Raw genomic sequence first — 20831 nt, forward strand, 5'->3', positions numbered from 1 at the left:
TGTGATTCCCTCGTGTTTCTCATCTTTCTTTACCATTTGCAATTTGCAAGAACGACAGCCCAGCCGTATCCGTAGCCCGTAACTAGACAGTCTATTTGCAAAATTAAGTATATCTCAGGGTAATAATTACATCTAACAAATGACCTGTATCGATTGAGAAGTCTGGGTATATAGTTCTTGCTTGGGCTCGGCGCATTATATTTTTTTGATGTATCTGTACATGGAAACAGAAAAAAAAATCAAGTTATCACACTTTGATACAAGCACTTTATTTTCAGGTACAAGTAATAAAAAAAATGTATGTCTTTTAAACAGTTTATAAACTTCTTTCGGTTCTGCTGAGCTATTTATGTGCCATTGTATTCCACATTCGTAACAAATTTGCCATTGCTCTTGATGTACAAACTCTCTGCAAAAAAAAAAAGAAGAAGAAATAAAAAAGTAATACTACAAATATCCGTGTGAAGCAGAGCAATCAAATTATATTCTGATATAATACAGGGCCTAACTGCTATAGAATAGCTTTGGCGACCTAATTCACACCATGATTAGCTGTCACTCATATCACACATGCACACATCGCCGCCGTATCTCCACGGTCATTGTAGTACACTAATACGTCTCTTCGTAACAAGACTGCTTAGAAAAACAAAATGGTTCGTACCTGCCAGGATATATTCGGTCATTATTGCAATCATATATATCAAATCTAGCCCCACTATTACATTTCAATATCAAAAGGGTCAGCGATTTCGCAAGGCAAATGTGAGGAGATGTTTTACTTTAGTAGTTGAAGAAAGTAGAAGGATGAATACGATCGACGCGATCGTGTTACATACAGTACTGTACACAGCAATGTACACATAATACGTACGACGCGTCGGCTGCTAACATGTCGCATGGTCGCATTCAGACAATAGGTGGCGCTCTTGCTCCCTATTCGATCCCATCGTCCCTTGCGTGAAGCTATTTGCGATAAGGTCTATTGAGCTCGCACCGTGTTTCTGCTTGCTCGCTCTCTTCGTCAAGACTTCAACAGGAGATCAAATATCGACAATCATGGCCGAAAAGCAGAGCAATTCACTGCCAGTCGAAGAAGTGGACGGTTGTTGCTCGGAGCCTGATCCATCAACAAAGGTTCGGATCGGATAAATGCTGGAAATTTCAGACCAACGATAGATGCTGACTTCCGTCGTTCGGTGAACACAAGTTCACACAGTAAAACCGTAGGCGTAAACACAACTCTATCCACAAGTTTGTCAAGGCACAACCTCGAACCTAGGCACTTGCTTGGCTGAACGAGATTAGGTTAGGGAAATGCCGACTCATGCTTGCATACACTTACTGGACTTGGGTGACTAAATAAGAGTGTTGACATTGGCATGCCTTGACATTTTATAAATGAGGTGAAATATGCTTGCATGCAACAGTTGGTGTGCCTATGGTGGAAAAAGAATAGCAAAATGCACTCCATCATCATTATCAACGTAATCAAACTTTCAGTAACCATATAGCCTAGCTGATTATAGGTAGTCTAGACTATGTGATACTACTTCCCTAGTACAAATTGTAGTAGGGTTGGACCTACTACTAATCGACCGCCTAATGTTTATTTGCTTGATAAGAATATTTAACACTGAAATTCACGTAAAAAACTTGACCTACGTGATTGAGAAAATCCAGCTCTATCAAATGCCGTTGTTCCCTTTTCGATTCGAAGTTTCAGTGCAAAAATATCGCCGACGAACTTGCGTGGCCTCGTTTCAGCTCCCCGCGGTAAATCGCGTTTTTAGGATCGACCGCTGATTTTGCATTGACAATGCACGTAAACCGAGTTGTATTGAACACCGTGTTGTACGAAGCTTTTTAGAAGCCTTTTAGAAACTTCCATAGGTCTAGACATTACATTGTGCTGTCATTACGATTCGGTGAAAATATTCATTCGAAATTTTGTCCTTGATTAAAACCATTAATGAAGAGTGAATTATCGCGTTTTCCCACACCATCCTAATCTACATTCAAAGCCAATCCATTTTTATGTGCTTTGCGCGCAGAGAAGTGCGTATTAAGTGTTCAGTGCGCGAATTATACGCGGTCGGTTTCAATAAGGGTGGTCGATATGTAGTAGGGCTACCATACTATGTAATTGTTAGTATGTACTAGAACCTAAAGATTGTTCTTCTAGCTTGCCTGTCAATTGATTTGTGATGCTTGAACAATTTGAAATCTGGCAGTGGCACTATCTGGTACTGGTAGTGGTAGCAAAGATCCTACTCTCCATCTAGGATCTTTGCTGGTCACTGGTAGTGGTAGTGATACCAAACACTCAGAAACAGTTTCAAGGACAACTATACCCCTGGCCCTGGGTCCCCGGACAAGTACATCTGTAGAGACCTACTCAACTGTGACCAGCCCTGGGGTTACTAGAGACCTTGACCAAAAGATCGGTCTGTATCTGGTCGTCGGGGATATGTTCCGCTGAGACTGCGTCTGGCTTCATGGATCCCCTCCTACTGTCTACGGAGGAGAGCGATAACGTCAAAAAAAAAAACAAAAGATTCCTCTGGACAGACGGATCTTTCTGTCTAATAGAGACCCTTCCCCTGACCCTAAACCCTAATTAATCCTGAACCTTACCGGTAATCCTAACCCTAACCCAAAACCTATTACCAAGGAGCTTAGTTTGTTTGAAGCTCCTTTATATAACCCTATAAACCATGTATAAACCCCAGTCTTTACTCTACCCCTATCAGTATCACTATAAACAACTGGTAGGCCCTTCTTACGGGCATTAGATTTTGTACAATGTATTTTTTTTTTGGGGGGGGGGGGAGGTGGGGTACGTGGGGAAGGGGTGGGCATTTCGTGTGCCTGCGTCAAAAGAATTGCTCAAGGTTGTGCTGGCATGATTAAAGGGCAAAAATTTAATGAGGCGAATGAAGTATTACTGGTGGATATTAATTTTGGGAGCATGCCCTTTGTCTCTTGAGTTTAAAGAATCTATGATCCTCAAGCTCAACAAGTTCACTTGATGCAAGCTTATTCCAGCTGACCTTTTGAACTTTGTTGCTTCTAAGGAGGCATACATTGTCAATGTCATCATTATGGCAATGTCTCCATTGGATAGTTATAAGCTCATCACATGCTTGCAAAGGTTGCATTATCCAAACAATTCTCCCTTTATTTGTCATTTGAAATATGTCTTTTCTTTTATACCTAATAATGCATATTTAAATTATCATACCTGCACTGCTGCAGTTCAAATATCAGAAAGTTGTCTGATGGGCTCTTTATAATTCTAATTTTACAGGGTTTCATCATGCAGCAGACGATGTACCGGATCAAAGACCCTCGCAGATCGCTTGACTTCTACACCAGAGTTCTGGGAATGAGGTACATTGTAAAATTTTCTTACAAGATTCTCATTAAAGAGAAAAAAGCTCAGAACAACGTCAGCAACATGCAAGTGACAATGTATTGTTAGGTCAATTACAGGGCCAGATCAGATAAATAATAACAAACTTATGACCTTTTTAGTGCCACTTGTTTCTCTCAAATATCTTTGGGAGGATTTCAAAATGGTTGTATTATAGTGAAATACCACTCCATTTTTTACAAGATACAAAGGCACACAAACGTAAAAAGTCATGAATAAAGTTTTAAATTTTTAAAGACATATCTTGAGCAAACATGTAGACAGATGTGAAGCAAATAAGGTAATAATGTCACCTCAAGTTTTACATTAAACTTCCTGTGAATCTTCACAAAATATCTTGCTTTGAAATCAAGTGAAAAGTATCATTTGAATTATGTGCATTGAATTTTTGTGGAGTTGTAACAACAAGACCCAAATGAATGATTGCAAACAAATTGCTTACAGTTACACAGTGAGTCATATGTAGAAATGATGCATGCACTGTATGTTTGCTTGTTTCAGATTATTGACCAGACTGGATTTTCCTGAAATGCAGTTCACCTTGTTTTTCATGGGTTACGCAGACGAAGCTGACATCCCAAAGGACAAGAGAGAGCGTACCATCTGGACCTTCAATCAACCAGGCACAATAGAGCTGACATAGTGAGCATCAATATGTACAGTTACCTTGGTGTAAAATGTTTAAATGTTTGAATCTTTTTATGGAATTACAGCTAACCTTGCCTAAGTCAAATCTATTTGGACTGAAGAAATAGCTTTGACTTATGAGGGATTAAAATCAATAGAATATAAAGAGAAGAGGACTTAAAAAAACCTTTGACTTTGGTGATTATTGGACATAGGTGAGATCGACTTCACCAGCAAGATTGACTGTACAAGCTAAAATGCAAACGTGCCCACAGGTCTGCAAAGACACCAAATTGTAAGATGAAACAAAAAATTGAAATTAATTTCACTCAAGATTTGGCATACTTAGTCAGGATCTTTACCAAACGTTAAAGGGATTGACATCAGATGTGTGATTGAAGCATGGTTTTTAGTTTCAGTTGATTACATTCATTTCCATGGAAACCTGTGCATTTTCAATGTGTGAACAATGTATTCATGCTATGGTTCATGAATTAGAGTGTACATACATTCAATTCAGTGCATTTTAGTGAGTTGTCTAAACGTGCAAAATATGCAGACTCATTAACCAAAGTAAAAAGGATGTGCTTCCAGGTTTATAGAATCTTGGAAGAAAGTATACATCTCAAATGCCCAAGCTCCTGCGCTGTTATTTTCGTGAGGATTAATTTTCGCGAATTTCGCGAATCACGGGTGGACCGCGAATTTACCAACACGCCAAAATGTCACCGTCCACTAGGCAAATAGTGCAGTTACGATAGCCTTGGTGTCACATCGCAAAAACCATCTCGCGAAAATGTCTGTGACCTCCACATTCGGGAAAATATCTCTACGTGAAAATAACAGTTTATACAGTATCAAATATGTATCTCAATCTGTATTACTTTCAGCCATTTTTTTTCTGCTACATTTCCTTAATCTAAAAGAAAATTATGTCATATTCTTCAATAATTGATATGTTTTGTATCTCAAAGAAATGTTTATTATTGCGTATGACCTTTATATTTCTTTCTTTACTTCATTCATACAGCAACTATGGTACTGATAAAGATGACAGTTTCCCAGGCTACCACAATGGCAATAAAGAACCAAAAGGCTTTGGTAACTTCATCCCCCTCTATTCTTTGTCTACTGGTAGTAACCACCTTTAGATCTTTGTGATATTCTCCAAATTTTGTGTCAGAATTTGAAAGTTTATGTGATAGATACTTTGATAGTGGAGAGATGGATTCATTCATTGTAATTTTGTTAATTTTCTGTCCAGTCACCACAGGCATCGTCAAAGTCATGTAGCAAATGTAACAAGATAACTGCAAAACTATTGCATTATGTACAATATCACATTTGTCGACATTGTAACTGCAAAGAACCGATTTCTCTTATTTTACCAGAGTATTGTCTTGTAAGATTAACTGAAGAAAATGAGACAATAGTAGGATGAATGAAGTTTGAAATATCACATGCTGTTCAAGAGATTCTCTTGACTGGTAGGCCTAATTACTACCTGTATACTGTATATGAAATTTAATTACTGGGTGCTCCAGATTTAAAACTTTAAGAACTTCAAGGAAACTTTGAGTTGACTCTTGCTGCACTACATGACTGCTTACTCATTAACTATCTTAGCTTGAAGAACTCTGTCATGTTTGATAATTCAACAAGAGCTAGACTGAATTATTTCACAAAGGTCATTGATTTTCAATTCCTCTATGTAGGTCACATAGGCTTATCAGTGCCTGATGTGTATGCAGCCTGTGAGCGGTTTGAGAAGCTTGGTGTCAACTTCATCAAGAAACCAGACGGAGGTGAGTGTACTAAAGTTGTTTGGTGTTGTATGTATCTACTTCTCCATCTTGCAAATTAGCCCATTAATATGTTTTATTTTTTAATATATCAATTGTTTTGTTGTTGTTGTTTTCTTCCTGCATCTTGAATAAGCATATGACTATGATATGAACAATATCTTCCTGTCTGAAATTGAGTTTTGCTTGCTCAATATGTGCAACATCCTTTTTTTTTTTTTCCAGAGTGTACTGTAGCCTTCATAATGTTTTGTTTGTTTGTTTAACTGTACATGGGATCAGTGTGTTTTTAGTGTTCAATGGATGATAGGCCTACCTACTATTGATTCCTGGGTTGACTACATCCATGACTTCCATAAGATCACTTTTAAATGATGAATCAAAATTGATCACAAATGCTGGATGATTTGTAGCAAAACCCTCTACTTTCCTCATTAAACATCTACCAATTAAATCACATAGACAGTTTTTGACTCATAAGCCCCAACCCCCCCCCCCCCCCAAAAAAAAAAGAAAAAAAAAAAAGGTGTCATCAGTGGGTTTATACTGTGCAAGAAGTGACTTCATGCATAAAACTCTACATCATGTGCTGGTTATGCATTGTGACTGTAATAGCACTGTTTTTGCCAACGCTAAGCTATTAGGCTAAATGTACACAGTGCAATATGCAACAAAATGTGTGTGGATTCTCCACTCCATGTGGTTCCCAGGCAGTAGAGATAATGGACATGTCTTGCAAACAATTGTGATTGTAGACTGTCAGTTTAAAAAATTTCTATTTTCACCTGCGCTGACAGAAACAATGTAGTTTTGTGAATCTCAAGCTTACATATAGTATACAAATAATGAATGTTTATTGAATGGATCAGTAATTTCATCTTTCACCTCATGAAATATTCTGTCCATTGCACAAATTAAAAACATTTGTTTGTTTTATATAACGCCCAAAAGAGATCCTTGTCATTTGATGTTTTATTAATTTAGAAATAAGAGAGAATCTGAGATCGCGAGAGTGCTCTCTGAGCACTTTACGCTAACGCGCTGTCGCGTACACACACTGCAAACGCAAGCCATTTTACACGCGTAGTGTGCAGGTGCAATGGAGCAAATTGTATGGATCCAGAATTGCACGGTAAATGGAGCCACAATTGCACGGATGATGACGTCATAGTGAAATGGGCCGAATGATCAAGGACAAACAACCAATCAAATGACAAGGATCTCTTCTGGTGTTATATAAGATATCATATGTGATACAGTTCACTCTGTCTCTCTGTTTCTCTCTAGGAAAAATGAAAGGACTAGCCTTCATCCAAGACCCAGACGGTTACTGGATTGAGATCCTATGTTCCAAAAACATGGTGAAATGAACGTCAGACACTAATTAGCAGCCCCATCTCTTGATCGCAAATGAAAATTTCCCCTTGATTTGTATGAGAGTGGCCTGTGACGACACTTTGCAGCCGCCTACTTGGATTGTTCGATAATTGGTAACGAAAGCAAATTCTGTTGTCAATATCGTGTGCATGTTCTATGGTAACAGGACACAGTTTAACAATGAAAAATCATATTGGCTGATATTGGAGACACTACAGTTGTAAATTTCATTGGTCAGTGCTTCCATTTGACAACTGTAATGAACAATGGGGAATATGACACGACGCAAATGGAATCCACTTTATTTGTTCTTCGGTTCTTACCATGAGAATAATTAAATGGTTACACTGCTGAAATAGTATCATTAAAGGACAAGTTCACCTTCATTAACATAAGGATTGAGAGAATGTAGCAATATTAGTAGAACACATCAGTGAAAGCTTGAGGAAAGTTGGACAGTCCGTTCAAAAGTTATGAATTTTTGAAGTTTTTGTGCAGTCACCACTGGATGAGAAGACTACTGCAGTGTATGATGTCACATGCGTACAACAATACTGTATAAGGAAAATATAAAGAGAATTTCACAAAATTTCATCTTTTGAAAAAAGTACACATTCCCTTGACTCGTTACTGTCATATGTTATGGGTAATATTATTCCCATTGCCTTTAGAAAGAGGCAAGTCAAGTGCTCTTTTATTATGCGAAAAAAGTGAAAATATGTTGAATTTTCTTTACATTTTCTTTATACTATCACGAGCCTTAGTAGTCTCCTCATCCAGCGGTTCCAACACAAAAGTTTTAAAAATTCATAACTTTTGCATCGACTGTCCAATTTTCCTCAAGCTTTCACTGATGTGTTCTACTAATATTGCTGCATTCTCTTAATCCTTATGTTAATGAAGGTAAACTTGTCCTTTAAGCCATTTTTTGTAGATGACTTTTAGCCTCTCTGATTTTTATTATCTCAAAATTTGCCAAAATTTGATGTAATGTGTGTGACTCTATACCTTCAAAGGTCTGTCTGCTTTATTATTGTAAGGAGCCAATAAGAATTCAAATTTATATTGCTTTGAAGACACAGCCAAATTCCTATGTATACTGGCATGGTAGACAATCATGTAATGAAAGCTTCGTATCTTATTCTGCCCATATTGAATTAAAAGACCTCCATGAAAAATGTCATTATGAGCTATCAGGCAATCATGAAATTATTATTTTTTTTCTGGCGTAATGCGTTGTGAGAAACGATTGGACAGACCTTACTTAATGTTGTAGTCCTGTAGAAGTACACCTAAAAAGGATCTCAACTATGGTTGTAAACTTGTATCAACAACCAAATATAGTAATCTTAGTACAGATTTGTACATGTATTGGAAAAACAACAATTGAATATGTACATATACCATATCAAGATCTATTACAGTGTACAGGACATGCTGCCTTGACTGCATCTGTAATAATGGACATTTCAATATCAGTTGATATGCCAATCATTTACTTTGGTAGCATAGCATTTGTTTATTTGTTTGTTTGTTTTTTGATAGACTTCATACATCTGTCTTCCTGCCCAATTAAAGAGGATAATTCAGCAAGGAATTGTGGCTGTATGTTGTCTTTAAAATTTTAGCACTAACTGCCAACACAAAAACATATTTATACTCGTAATATGTCGACATTAAAGGATTCTTGTTTCATTAGCCTCTATGTTATGTAAGCCTAGGTGTCAGAAGCTAGTGTATATCTTAATTTCAATCAACTTGCAACAAAAGCTTCGTGATTCTTCCTATAAAATGGAATCAGTTTTGCAGACAAACAACAGAATATCTGTGGAGACCTCTACAAGTGCTATATTTCCACTGCCAGAATGAATGACTAATTTCACCAAAGTGTAGAGATTTTGCAGTTGGCATAGCATATTCATCATTATCGTAATAATTTCAGTTTTTCACTCAATGTAATTTATGTCCAATACGCAAATTAGAGGAAGGTTGTTTTTTTTTTCAGCATTTATGTATGTATCCTGTGTTGTGTTATGTGTCAGCATGTACATGTACATGCAGTAGTATGTGTATGTGTGTTCCTGTATGGCAGTGGATTTCAAGTCAATACTGAAGAGGGCCAGTTAGTATGAACATGTTTGTTTGTTACACAAGGAAGGTGTGAGAAGAGTTGCTCATTAGTATGTGTGCGTGTGTGTGTGTTGTGTGTGTATGGATGGGTGGGTATACTGTATAAGCTGTTATTTTCACGAGGGTTTAATTTTTGCAAATCACAGTTGGATCGCGAATTTAACAAAACATGAAAATGCCTCCATGTGCATTTAATAGTGCATTAGGGTAAGCCTCGGGGTCGAAAAACATCTCGCAAAAATGTCTATAACCTCGTCATTCGCGAAAATATCTGTATGCGAAAATAACAGCATATACAGTAATTAATTCATTTTTTGAGGAAAAAAAAAATGAATCACTCAAACTTCTTAGTCACTACAGCACATGACAAGATATCTTTAGATAATAATAGATACCTGGAAAGAAAATATTTGGTGAACTTAAATAATCTTTAATACAATGCATTGTATCACTTTACATCAGTGGACATTGTCTTGGATTCCTGCTACAATCTAAGCACAGTTTCTTCCAGCTGACCAGTTAGGTGTATGTGATTAACCCGTTGAGGATGGGCTGATTTTGCTACAACACAGATTTCCAATAGACATCTACCCAAGTATACTTGTGGCTAGTCTTCAACGGGTTAAAATGCAGGAGGTCTGATTTTTGTCCTCTTAGAGATATTTGGAACACCTATAATGAACTTATGAAAGAAATTATACACTGCACATGCACTAAATTGAGAAGTTGGTTCAAATTTGGATGTTTTTGGTTGCGTCAAACCTTGAAGTAAAATAAGTGCAACCATTGCAAGCCTTCTTTGTTTAATCTACCAATGAGCAGAATAAAATGGCAACATATGGGGTCAAAATTAATCTAGATGCAAATTTTGCCACAAGGATTAAAGTGGGCAAAGTTTGATTTCTGTGCAGTACAAAATACAGATATTGGGATTTCAACATGAATGATGTAGCTAGGAATTCATTCTTTGTAAAGTTCATTTTAAAGTTAAAATCTTTCTGTACACATCACTGCAACCAAAAAAGTCGGTACAAAGTTGTATGGTGTTCTACTACAACACACAAGACATCTGTAACTCCTGTAACTCACATACAGTTTGTACTAATATTTGGTTAAATTCTCAAAATGGTTTGACCTGGGATGTCCCTCAAAAGTGCCATAACAGTCTAAGTCAACAAAGCAAACATGCATTATACACGTAACATATTTATGTTACAAATGGCTACATTACTGTACAAATTACTGTATAATGATGATGGTGGTGATGATGAAAATATCAATGAGAATGGTAAAAATAACCACAACTGTCATAATTAGTTACATGCACTGTAGCACAAATTGCACCATTGAAACTGTAAACAAAGTAGTGATGTATACTACAGTAATACAGTGTATGTTTCTTAGCCTGGTTTCTTGGTATCTTCTTCAAATCAAGGCCAGCAATCCATCGCATTACCAGATCAACACTTTTGCATAGTTCCACATACCCTACCAAATTATAAATTTTATGTAAAACTACATCAACTCCAATGAATGTGGGATGGTATTGAATAGTGTCAACTCTGCAGCACATCAATACACCTGTTAGAGTTGTTACACTAACCATAATTACCAACTCTCCTCCAGTCATTCTAGAATAGGAATTCATTCAATTGTTCACTTATGTGGTTATGAGAACAAGGCTATTTCAATGGAGTCACGATACAATGGAACCTTGTTTGAATGATGAGATCGGATATATCAAGATATAACTGGTATAACAAGTTAAATAATGTAGGTCTCATTCCCTTTATATTATTTTGTTTTTTCTTCTCCCCTGATGTAATGAGATCCTGATGTTACGAGGACATTTCAGTGGTCCCAAGGAGCTTGTCTTAATGAGGTTCCCTTGTACATAAAATGAAGAAAACAGGAAAGGACAGACAATGGCTTATTCACACATTTTTCATTGCATCTTTTTAGCCATGTGCCCTTTCACCATGGAATCTGGACAGAGCTGGCCAGGCCAAAGTACTGATTAACCAGATTAATAGCCTACATTTTGTTTTATTCACTGCTTGTATTGATAAGTTGTAGTCAACATAAATTTGAACGCAAACAACAGTGAATTATGTAGAGATTGTGTCCATGGAAGAATGCAAGTCATTCCATAGGTCATGAATGCACACTCGGCCTATAAATGATTGTACTTTAGGAACGATGAAGCAGATCGTAATCAAAAGATTGGTCGAGAGTGTACACTTTATCAGGCATTTATTTTATCAAACATGTAATTTTACTCCCGACCGGTCAAAAGTAAAGTAAAATGACCGGTTGCAGTGACTGGTCAAACCAGGCAGAATGTTTATGGATTCCGAGAGGAGTATGATTCTTCAAATGACAAAGATCTGCTTCATTATTATATACAGCAAGTAACGCACATCATTTTGTTCGGGCATTAGCATAATTGAGTTACCCACACTCGGTACCTCTGAAACAGTCCAAACACCCTCAGCTATTGTCTTGGTTACATTCACTGTTCCAAAGATACCGTGTATGGATAATTCTTATTAATGCCCTCACTGGTGTGAATTATTTCTATGATTATTCCAGGTTACAAGGGCAAAGAAGTACAGTTCAGCTCGCCTAAGTAGAATCTATTTGGACTGAAGAAATAGCTTCAACTCAGAGAAAATTCAACTATGTGGGATTAAAATCCATAGAATATAAAGAGGACTTAAAAAGACCTTTGACATAAAGGGCAAAATCAGTCCGAAAATATAAGTTAGTCGGATAAAACAGTAAAATCTTATGAGTTCAACGGTAAAATTTTGACTGAAATCGGATGAAAAATAAGAAAGTTATGACATTTTGAAGTTTTACTAATTTCACCAAAAAGAGTTCTTGCACACTAGCACAGTGGATATGAATATGCAAATGAGTGAGCTACCATGTCATACCTTCACAATTTTCCACTGATCATGTACAAAAAAAAAAAGGATAAAAATTCAATGTTTCTGTCACTGAAATCTGAAACATGATGTTATTCCTGGTTGAATAACTTTAGAATAGTGATCAGTTAGATATACCAGGATTTGAGCCTGCCCTGGGGCATAATTGTGTTTGAATGAAAAACTGAAAATTTCACAATTTTATGTACAAATTATATTATGGCAAGTTGTGAGGGGATGACATGCTCACTTTGCCATTTGCATTTCGTACTGACTGTTCAAGAACTGTTTCCTGAAAAATTAGTGAAACTTCGAAATATCATAACTTCCTTATTTTTCACCCGATTTCGATCAAAATTTTACCATTGAACTCGTAATATTTTACTCTAAATATCAGGCCCACTAAACTCAACTCGAATTGTCCAATTAAATATACTTGTTCTTGGTTGTGTTTTTGTTTTCTCAAAACAAAGAGCACTGTGTTTATGCATATCCAGTGACAAAAAGAAAAATCACACACAACAACCCAAAACAAGCACATCGTCGCTGGGGTGACAAGACCTCGTATCTCAAAAATGTCAAATGTTCAGGAGAGCAAAAAAACATGGCGGCCAAAGCACTGTAGTGAATGGGAAAGCCTTTCCTTTGACATGTCATGGTGGCTTCATTTTTAGAGTAAGACAGATGGGATTGGCCAAGACATCACTTGACCCATTATTTGACCATTAAGCAAAAAAAAAAAAAAAAAAAAAAAAATTGACATTTTTGAGATACGAGGTCTTGTCACCCCAGCGACGACATGCAATAACAGTGCCTATAGACATACATTGAAAGTTAACAGTTTGTTATATATGTGAAACTTTGGTTAGCAACAATATCTGGTTGGCTAGCATTTCTTTCTTTTCATCCTCTTCCAGATTGGAAGGAGAGTGACAGAAATTCTCCATGGCCATGATAGCACATCAAAAGGGTCTGCACTGTAAAGTCAGTCAGAACGTAAACACTTTCAACATCCAGCCATCAGATTTCTGACCATGTCTAAACCACTGAGTTATTAAAATAAACTGCACAAATTAGAAAACATCATCTCGACGAGTCTTTTCCGGAATCTGATGGTGACGGTGGTTCACTGTCCCTAACTTCCTCCGTGAATGTGCCTGCCCGATCGACGCTGCTGCTCTGGAGCATCTTGAGCTGTCGCTCTGCCCTGCGAATCATGTGCTCAATTCGCATCAAATCCGTGCGGGGTATCTTTGCCGCCTTCCTGAATTCGTACTGGATCTGTGGACGCACCCCGGGTTTGTTCTCGGCGACTCTCAGAAAGGACTTATACAGCCGGAGGACTTGGAGTTGAAGCTTGCTGTGTCGTGCCATCCTCAGAAATGTAATCTACAGTGCATGGTGGCCAACAGACAGATGCTGGAAATGGCTGTAGAACACACAGAAAATATAATTATAATATTAATTAACAGTCCTGTACCCTTTCATATACACTTTCACATTGCAAGAAGCAACTCCTGGAGATCTTCTAACACTCTAACAGTTTAAAACAAGAAATCTTAGTGGTCTGGCTTATCAATATTAGATAGGAATTGACACATTTTCAAAAACACAATCTACTGTCATGTGATGGACATGGTATGACCTTCAATCATAGATCTTCATAGACATGATAGAAGATGGGGTGTTGCCAACCTGACCCTACCCCCCCCCCCCCCCCCCCCCCCCCCCAATTTATGATGATGCCTTGGATCATCTAAGATTCCCTGAGAAGCAGCTCGGGCCAGTTGGGTGTGCAACTCCGACACCACACAAGGCGCGCCCAGCAGGGATAAGGGGGTACGGTTGGGCGAAGCCGCAACGGGACACACGGCCGGTGACCGCGGGCGAGCAGGCGGGCAGGCGGGCCGGACAAGATCAGGACGGCTGTACCTATCACAATACAGAGCTGAGGCAGGGAGAGAAATTTGCGCTTTCTGGAGAGCCGCAGTTACCTCGTTTGAAGTACCGAATTTCTTCTGTGTCTGACTAAATTAGGATCGCCTCTGCCTGCCGAACTGTCACCGATTACCAGGGAATAATTACAGCTTCGTTATCCTGAAATTTGAGGTGATTCCAGCATCCGTCGCAGTGATGCCCGTAGTGCAGTAACTGACCCCACGGCATAAATGCAGTTACGTGCCTTGCTCAGTCCCAGACGCTAGTATTCGAGTTTGTATACAATTCAACGTTACTGTTCCCCCCTATGAGCTGTGCAGCTGTGCTGCTTCATGTCATGCTTCAATGAATTGTGCTCGACGTCTAGCCTAGACTAGCTAGAGCCTTGTGTTTTTTTCTTTGTCAGATAGTAACTATTGTATTACAGCTTCATCAGGTCACTCCGCTCCTTTACCAGCAATTATTAATAGTACAACAAAATGTGTAGTCTAGGGCAGCATCTGTTTCATATTTAATATAGTCATACTATTATTAAAGTTTAAAACTCAAATAAAACTGGTGTAAGCTTTCTAATAGTGTCAGACGGTGGTAGAATCTACCAGTATCTAGGCAAAATGTATACAACATAGGCTTGTCTTTGATTGACATATGTTGATATGAATCTGTTGTAGACACTATTGTGATTTAAAAAGGAAGATAAATCTTGGGCTATAGGTATAATGGTGTTTTATCCATACAATATAATTTAATACCAGTGCATCTGTGCAAGGTCCAGTGTCGGCGAGGTGTAAAGACAGTGACTCTGGGCCTACTGAAAATCATACCACATACTACTGCATGATACTACCTGCCACAATGAACTGATATGTAGTAGATCTAGAAAAAAAAAAAAAAAAAAAACATGATATGGAATTCAATCAATGTCGTGGAACTCATCTCGACAAAATTGCCAGCCTTTACAAATGCTGGGATAGTCTGTAATTTTCATGTCATCTTTGTAATGATTTAATTACCCGGTACCGGTACTGTCATACCTGGTAAGGTGTGTGTTGCCAAGATAGATCTTAATCTGCTGCACCTGCAGAACTTCAGAACATTCATGCCTCAAAATCCCCTCACTAGCAGTGTGACGTCTTGTGCCATGAATAATGATTGTCATCACATGTGTTTGGCTGCTTAATTGAGACAGTTTTTTTTTTCTGCTTCCTTTGCTTCTATATCATAGATCAAAAGACAAAGTAATGGCATCATTCAACTACCCAGTGCTCCAGTCATTTGTGTCAGTTGTTGTCCCCTTGACACTCATGATACTGATAGTTTACTCCGGGATCTTTGATCATATCGAAGTGGAGACGGGATATGACCACTATGCTGAGGCAGCTGATTCCACGCTTGGACCGATCCAATTTCCAGCCAGCATAAAGATGCCTGCAAATGCCCTGGTCAACATAGGATACCCCCTGGTAGCACTGTACTGGGGAGTGTACACCTTTGTGTTCAACAGCAAGCTGACTTCCATCCAGAACCTCGATGCCTACCTGTTGTACGTCATGGTCTGGATGATTTTCCTGTATGGGCCAGTGCAATTTGTCAGGATCGTGACGCAGACGCGAGAGTGGGCCTTTCTGGATCAGTGGGTCACCCTCCCCATCTTCGGCTGGGTGATGGTGATCAGCAAGACGATGATGACAGAGTGGCAGCCGAAGGTGGCCACACTCACCATGGCAGCGTCCATCATGAGCTACAATCTCATCTTCACAATTGAGCACGGCTTTGAAGTGGCCCTCTTGCCTCACGTTGTGTATGCCATATCATCTGGCTGGAGTGCCACAAAGAAATACACGCCACCTGGTTACATGAGGAACTTTGTGGCAGCTGTCTTGACTTGTGCTGGGTTTGTGCTTCTCAAAGTGGCTGATTTTCATCTTGCTCAGTACAAACCCTTCCAGGACCTGACCGGTCACTTTTGGTCCAAGGTGTGTGATGTTCTGCAGGCCCACTATGCGCTTAAGCTGTTTTTTAGCATAAGTGTTGTGAGAGGAGCACGAAATCTGGCAAAGAAGTTGTTCTGAAAGTGAAAAATATGCTTTCATTCTTTTTTAACCTCTTTTTATGTGTGATGGTACTTTGGTTGATATTTTGCAATACTCTGTTTAGGTTTTTATTTTTTTTTATTTTTTCCTTTTTTCATTCTCTTTGTAGTGATGTACTGATTAGTAGGGCCTACCCTACCCGAGTGTGAGTTGCAGTGTTGGGTTTTTGTGTGTGTGGATAAAAAAAAGTTTTTTTCCATGAATAGAAAACAAAGTCAAAGTGCCAAACCTCATTACAAATGAGTGAGATGAACATTGCTGTTTACATTCCATTGCATGAACATTCATGTATTTATCAGAATAATCTAACAGAGCAATTAAAAATTAATTTTAGTTGAAGCACTCGTCTTGATGTCAGTGTTTACTGAAAGTCAGATGGACTGCCGAGGAAGAGAGGTAAATAGTAGCACATGACAAAGTCTATATTCCTGTGAGGATTCATCTTACAATGACCAAGTGCTTTCAATCATTGTCAAGTATGGTTGTCAATTTTTTCTCTTTCTGCTGATACTCTTAAAATATGTCAAAATATGTTCAAATGGGAAACCCTTTCCTCTTTATTCGAATATTAAAGACCATGTCACATTCCTTTCAGTTATCTTGAATTAATATACCTAGTGTGCAACAAACAAAGAATAACATAAATCTTACAGTATTTGGAAATTGACATTTCTTCATGAGGTGCTAGACCAACAGTGAACGGTGCTGAACATAACACATATTAATGAGAAGATTGATTATATGTGTAGGATTTACAGAGATTTCTTAGGAAGTTATTTCTCAGGAAGTCATTGAGGTTTGTGATATGATCTCCAGCATTGAGCTGTGTATGTTTTGTATTTGCAATATATGTAAATATTGTATATTCTTTTTTAGATTGTTAGCATTTAATGCTTCTCACCATTTTTTTCTTTTGCACAAGAGCAATCGATATCAGTGTAAATATAGTATGATGTTCATTTTCAGTTTGAACACAATGAAGTGTTTGTTGTGATGTTTATGTTTATTTTTAATGAGATACAGTTTTTATTCCCTTGTCTGTAAAAATGAGGAAAAGCACTGTGCACATCTGAACATACTTTGTATGCCAACATTTGGTGATTAAACGTAGGTATGCCACCTGTATGTTTACAGTCGTCTCATCTTGCAAAGAACACAAACATGAGCACTGAAAGTGTAAGGTGTTTGGTTTGTTTGAATTATTGTACAGCTATCGTTCATTTTCACCACAGTGGATGTCTAATGGACATAATATTTCTGAATATAGAGCAACACCACACGACACAAACAAGGCTTTCCAGTGAGTTTGGCAATTACATTATGTACATGGTATGTATAGATTTATCTAGTAGTCATAAAATTATATTTTCATCAACATTCCACCATTTTCCATTTGCACTGTAGTATTACAAAGAAATAAAACTCCATGATAAAAGGAATGTTTTCTTGCTAATTCAAAAGCTATTAGGTATGGTGATGAGACACATTAAGTAGAATGCTGGTGCATGTACATTGTTTGAAATGTAACAAGAAAGCACAATTTGCACACAATATCACACATTTGAGCTGTTTTTGGGCTGACATGCATTTGGAAAACATTATGTAACTTCAGAATAGTGTACCCAGACATTGCAAATTTGGTCACACAATATGCAGGAGACTTCAAAGAAAAAAGTCATGAAATGTCACGGCAAAATCATTGCGCGTTGCGGAATCATCGAGCGAAATGTCAAGGGGGGGGGGTCAATTTGCATCTCCAGTTAAAATAGGGTCAATGAATATATTGTAGATCTCATCTTTCAAGGTTAGGCTCGCCAATTGTAAAGTTTCACAAATATTGTACATGTAAATATATATAAATGTATTTGGCACACATGAGATTTGTTTATTGGTAAATATGGTTTCTTTGTAAATGATTAAAATCAAAAGTTTCCTAATTGTTAAACTTCTTTCAGACATTCCAGACCCTTGAAAAAGCCAAGCTCTTGTGGTTGATGATTTAATAAGTGTTGTCATCCAACATGTTAAGAAATCTATGATGTTTTGTCAGGACTAAATGTATGTGCACGACAATCCCAAAGCCAAGAATACAATTTATGACACAGGATTTATCGTTGGAAGATTTTTATTTTTTTTTAAGTTTATCATTGTGAAAATCCACTGTGTTTTCAGAGGTGAAGCCATTTTACTGATCCAAAACTTGAAATTCAGATGTTCATTCCTTTGCCAGGTTTTTGAATAGCGTCAAACAGAAGACTTTTATGACTTCAGGGCCTGAATTCACGAAGGTGGTACAAATGAAACCATGGTTTAAGCCATGGACAAAAACCATGGAGCGCCAAGTGTTGCATGGAATATTTCGTTATGAAATCAGTCATTTCATCGATGAAATGATTATTTTGAAACGAAATGACAACATTCTGTAACTGAATGAACATATCGTCCACGAAATGATTGTGAACGAAACGTTCATTTTGTCGATGAAATGACTGATTTTGTTACGAAATATTCCGTGCGACACTTGGCGCTCCATGATTTCATTTGTACCACCTTGGTGAATTCGGGCTTAAGTGTTCATACAAAATACATGTACATTTACAACAAAAAAAAGACCATATATTTCTAAATCACGTGTTTATTCTTTGATCTCTCTTTTTTTTTTGTATCAATCTGTGTGAATTTCGCCCTATTTTTGTACCACGACATTCTTAATAAAGTAATTCCTCAGGAAATACAGCTGGATCCTATTGTGTGTTGCTTGATAAAGACATAATGAAAGACGTTTTGTGGCAAGTGATTGACAAATCACCCTGCATGGACATTATTTGATTCAGGAATTTCGTTACTTTGATGTATATGGAGGAGAGGAAGGAGAGAAGGAGGAGGTTTGTTGTATGTATGCATTCTGTAATCATTAAGTGCTGAGTATGTTATAATTTGAATGTTTGCAAAGGTTTCAATAAATCTATGACCTGAGGCATGCTGAAACAATAATTTCGTGAATATAAGTGACTCCTGTTATATAACAAAGTCCTTGGGACTCTCTTTGATTTTTAACAATTTGTTATAGCCGAACGAATAAAGAATATATGGTACACAAGATACATAAAGATTAATTTTGGGACTGTTACTTTTACGTTTACTTTTACTCTATTATAATAGATTGTCATCTGGGAACATTCTGGTTCCAGTGCTGAGAACTGTAGAAGCACTTGAGCATCCTCAGTTAAAATCAATTGTGATAAAGGGAACATAATGTCTTAGTCCTAGGTCCTGCTGTATATGTTTGTGTGTGTGACTTTAATTTGGGGGTAAAAATGAGGAATACAATTAGACATGTGAACTCCATTTGTCAGTATGACGTAAAGTGGTAAACATAGCCCTTGGGTCTTTTTGTCTTGAAAACTCTTTGCATTATTTTTGCGTGTTTTGTTGCTTTGTGTGTGTGTGTGTGTGTGTGTGTGTTGTGTGTGTGTGTGTGTGTATGTGTTGCTTACATTAGTAGGGCCTACTATCTCCTTTGTGTAAATTGTTTTTACTTTCATTTTGTAGTGTTTTGCTTTTGTTCAGTTTTTTGTTTGTTTGTTTGTTTGTTGTTGTGTTGTGTTGTTGTTGTTGGGTGTTTTTTTTTGGGGGGGGGGGGGATGAGTTAAGGCTGAGGACATTGCTCTCTATGGGATTGATAGGCCTATGCAGTGCAAGGCTAGATTCCAAACTTTTTTTTTTTTTTTTTTTTACTCAAGCAGCTGCTGAGTGATGGCATAATCCTGGGGAGAGAGGGAGTCCCCAGGGTCCCATTGCTAGAAACTTCAACGCAACTGAAAAAAAAAAAATCAAACAAAAGAAGTCTGCAAATCGCATACAATGTGACATACATATATTACACATGTATTAATTCTATTTTTTTTTAACCCTTCTTTATATTTTGATGTAATTTTTTTTTTTTCATTTTGCTATGATTTCATTATGTAGGCCTACAGTGAAGAAATAACGAACTGATACTGAAAACAAAAAACAGTCACTGCTAGCATATTTAAAGGTCTTGTTTACCTTTGGGAACAGTGATTAAAAAACATTCAAGATGTGACATCTAATGCTTATGTGTTGGTCTGTTGTACACCATGTACCACAAAACATCCTAAGATTTTTGCGATAAAGAGATTGAAATCTGTATTTTTCTCAAAATGTAACTGTAGACGGTTTAGTCTGGAAACATTTTTATTATAACTATTGATCATATTTTGTATATTTAACAATACTTAACATCAATTTTACCAATTCAGATTTTTACAATGGTTGTTTCTATTCCTAACTCACATTTTAGAACCATTTTATAGCACTAATGCTGGGTTTTTGTTTCATCTGCAAAAGGTAAATTATGCCTTTAAGCACATTGATATTTTATGAGCGAATAATATGAAACAAGGAAAAATTAAGGCAAAATTGATAGCTCAGGCAACAATCAATTATTTCACTGTGAATGGGAGAAAGCCCTCAG

At 37.4% G+C, this 20831-nt stretch overlaps 2 protein-coding genes across 3 annotated transcripts; both read left to right on the plus strand.

Annotated features, from left to right (window-relative positions):
• The first annotated feature begins 990 nt into the window (after positions 1-990).
• LOC140231223 (lactoylglutathione lyase-like) lies at positions 991-8839 on the plus strand. Its single transcript, XM_072311372.1, has 6 exons — positions 991-1137; positions 3311-3393; positions 3938-4078; positions 5094-5164; positions 5779-5868; positions 7153-8839. Exons 1-6 carry the CDS (start codon positions 1060-1062, stop codon positions 7233-7235), a joined length of 546 nt encoding a protein of 181 aa, XP_072167473.1. The 5' UTR covers positions 991-1059; the 3' UTR covers positions 7236-8839.
• A 5395-nt stretch (positions 8840-14234) lies between these two features.
• Positions 14235-16312, plus strand: LOC140231234 (transmembrane protein 187-like). 2 transcript variants are annotated; one of them, XM_072311383.1, is made up of 2 exons: positions 14235-14475; positions 15466-16312. In XM_072311383.1, exons 1-2 carry the CDS (start codon positions 14471-14473, stop codon positions 16310-16312), a joined length of 852 nt encoding a protein of 283 aa, XP_072167484.1. In that variant the 5' UTR covers positions 14235-14470. The 2 variants fall into 2 exon arrangements, with proteins under 2 accessions (XP_072167484.1, XP_072167491.1); XM_072311390.1 differs by having other exon boundaries at positions 14235-14411.
• The last annotated feature ends 4519 nt before the right edge of the window (positions 16313-20831 follow it).

This window comes from Diadema setosum, chromosome 1, assembly GCF_964275005.1.
Source record: "Diadema setosum chromosome 1, eeDiaSeto1, whole genome shotgun sequence".
Classification (NCBI taxonomy): Eukaryota; Metazoa; Echinodermata; class Echinoidea; order Diadematoida; family Diadematidae; genus Diadema; species Diadema setosum.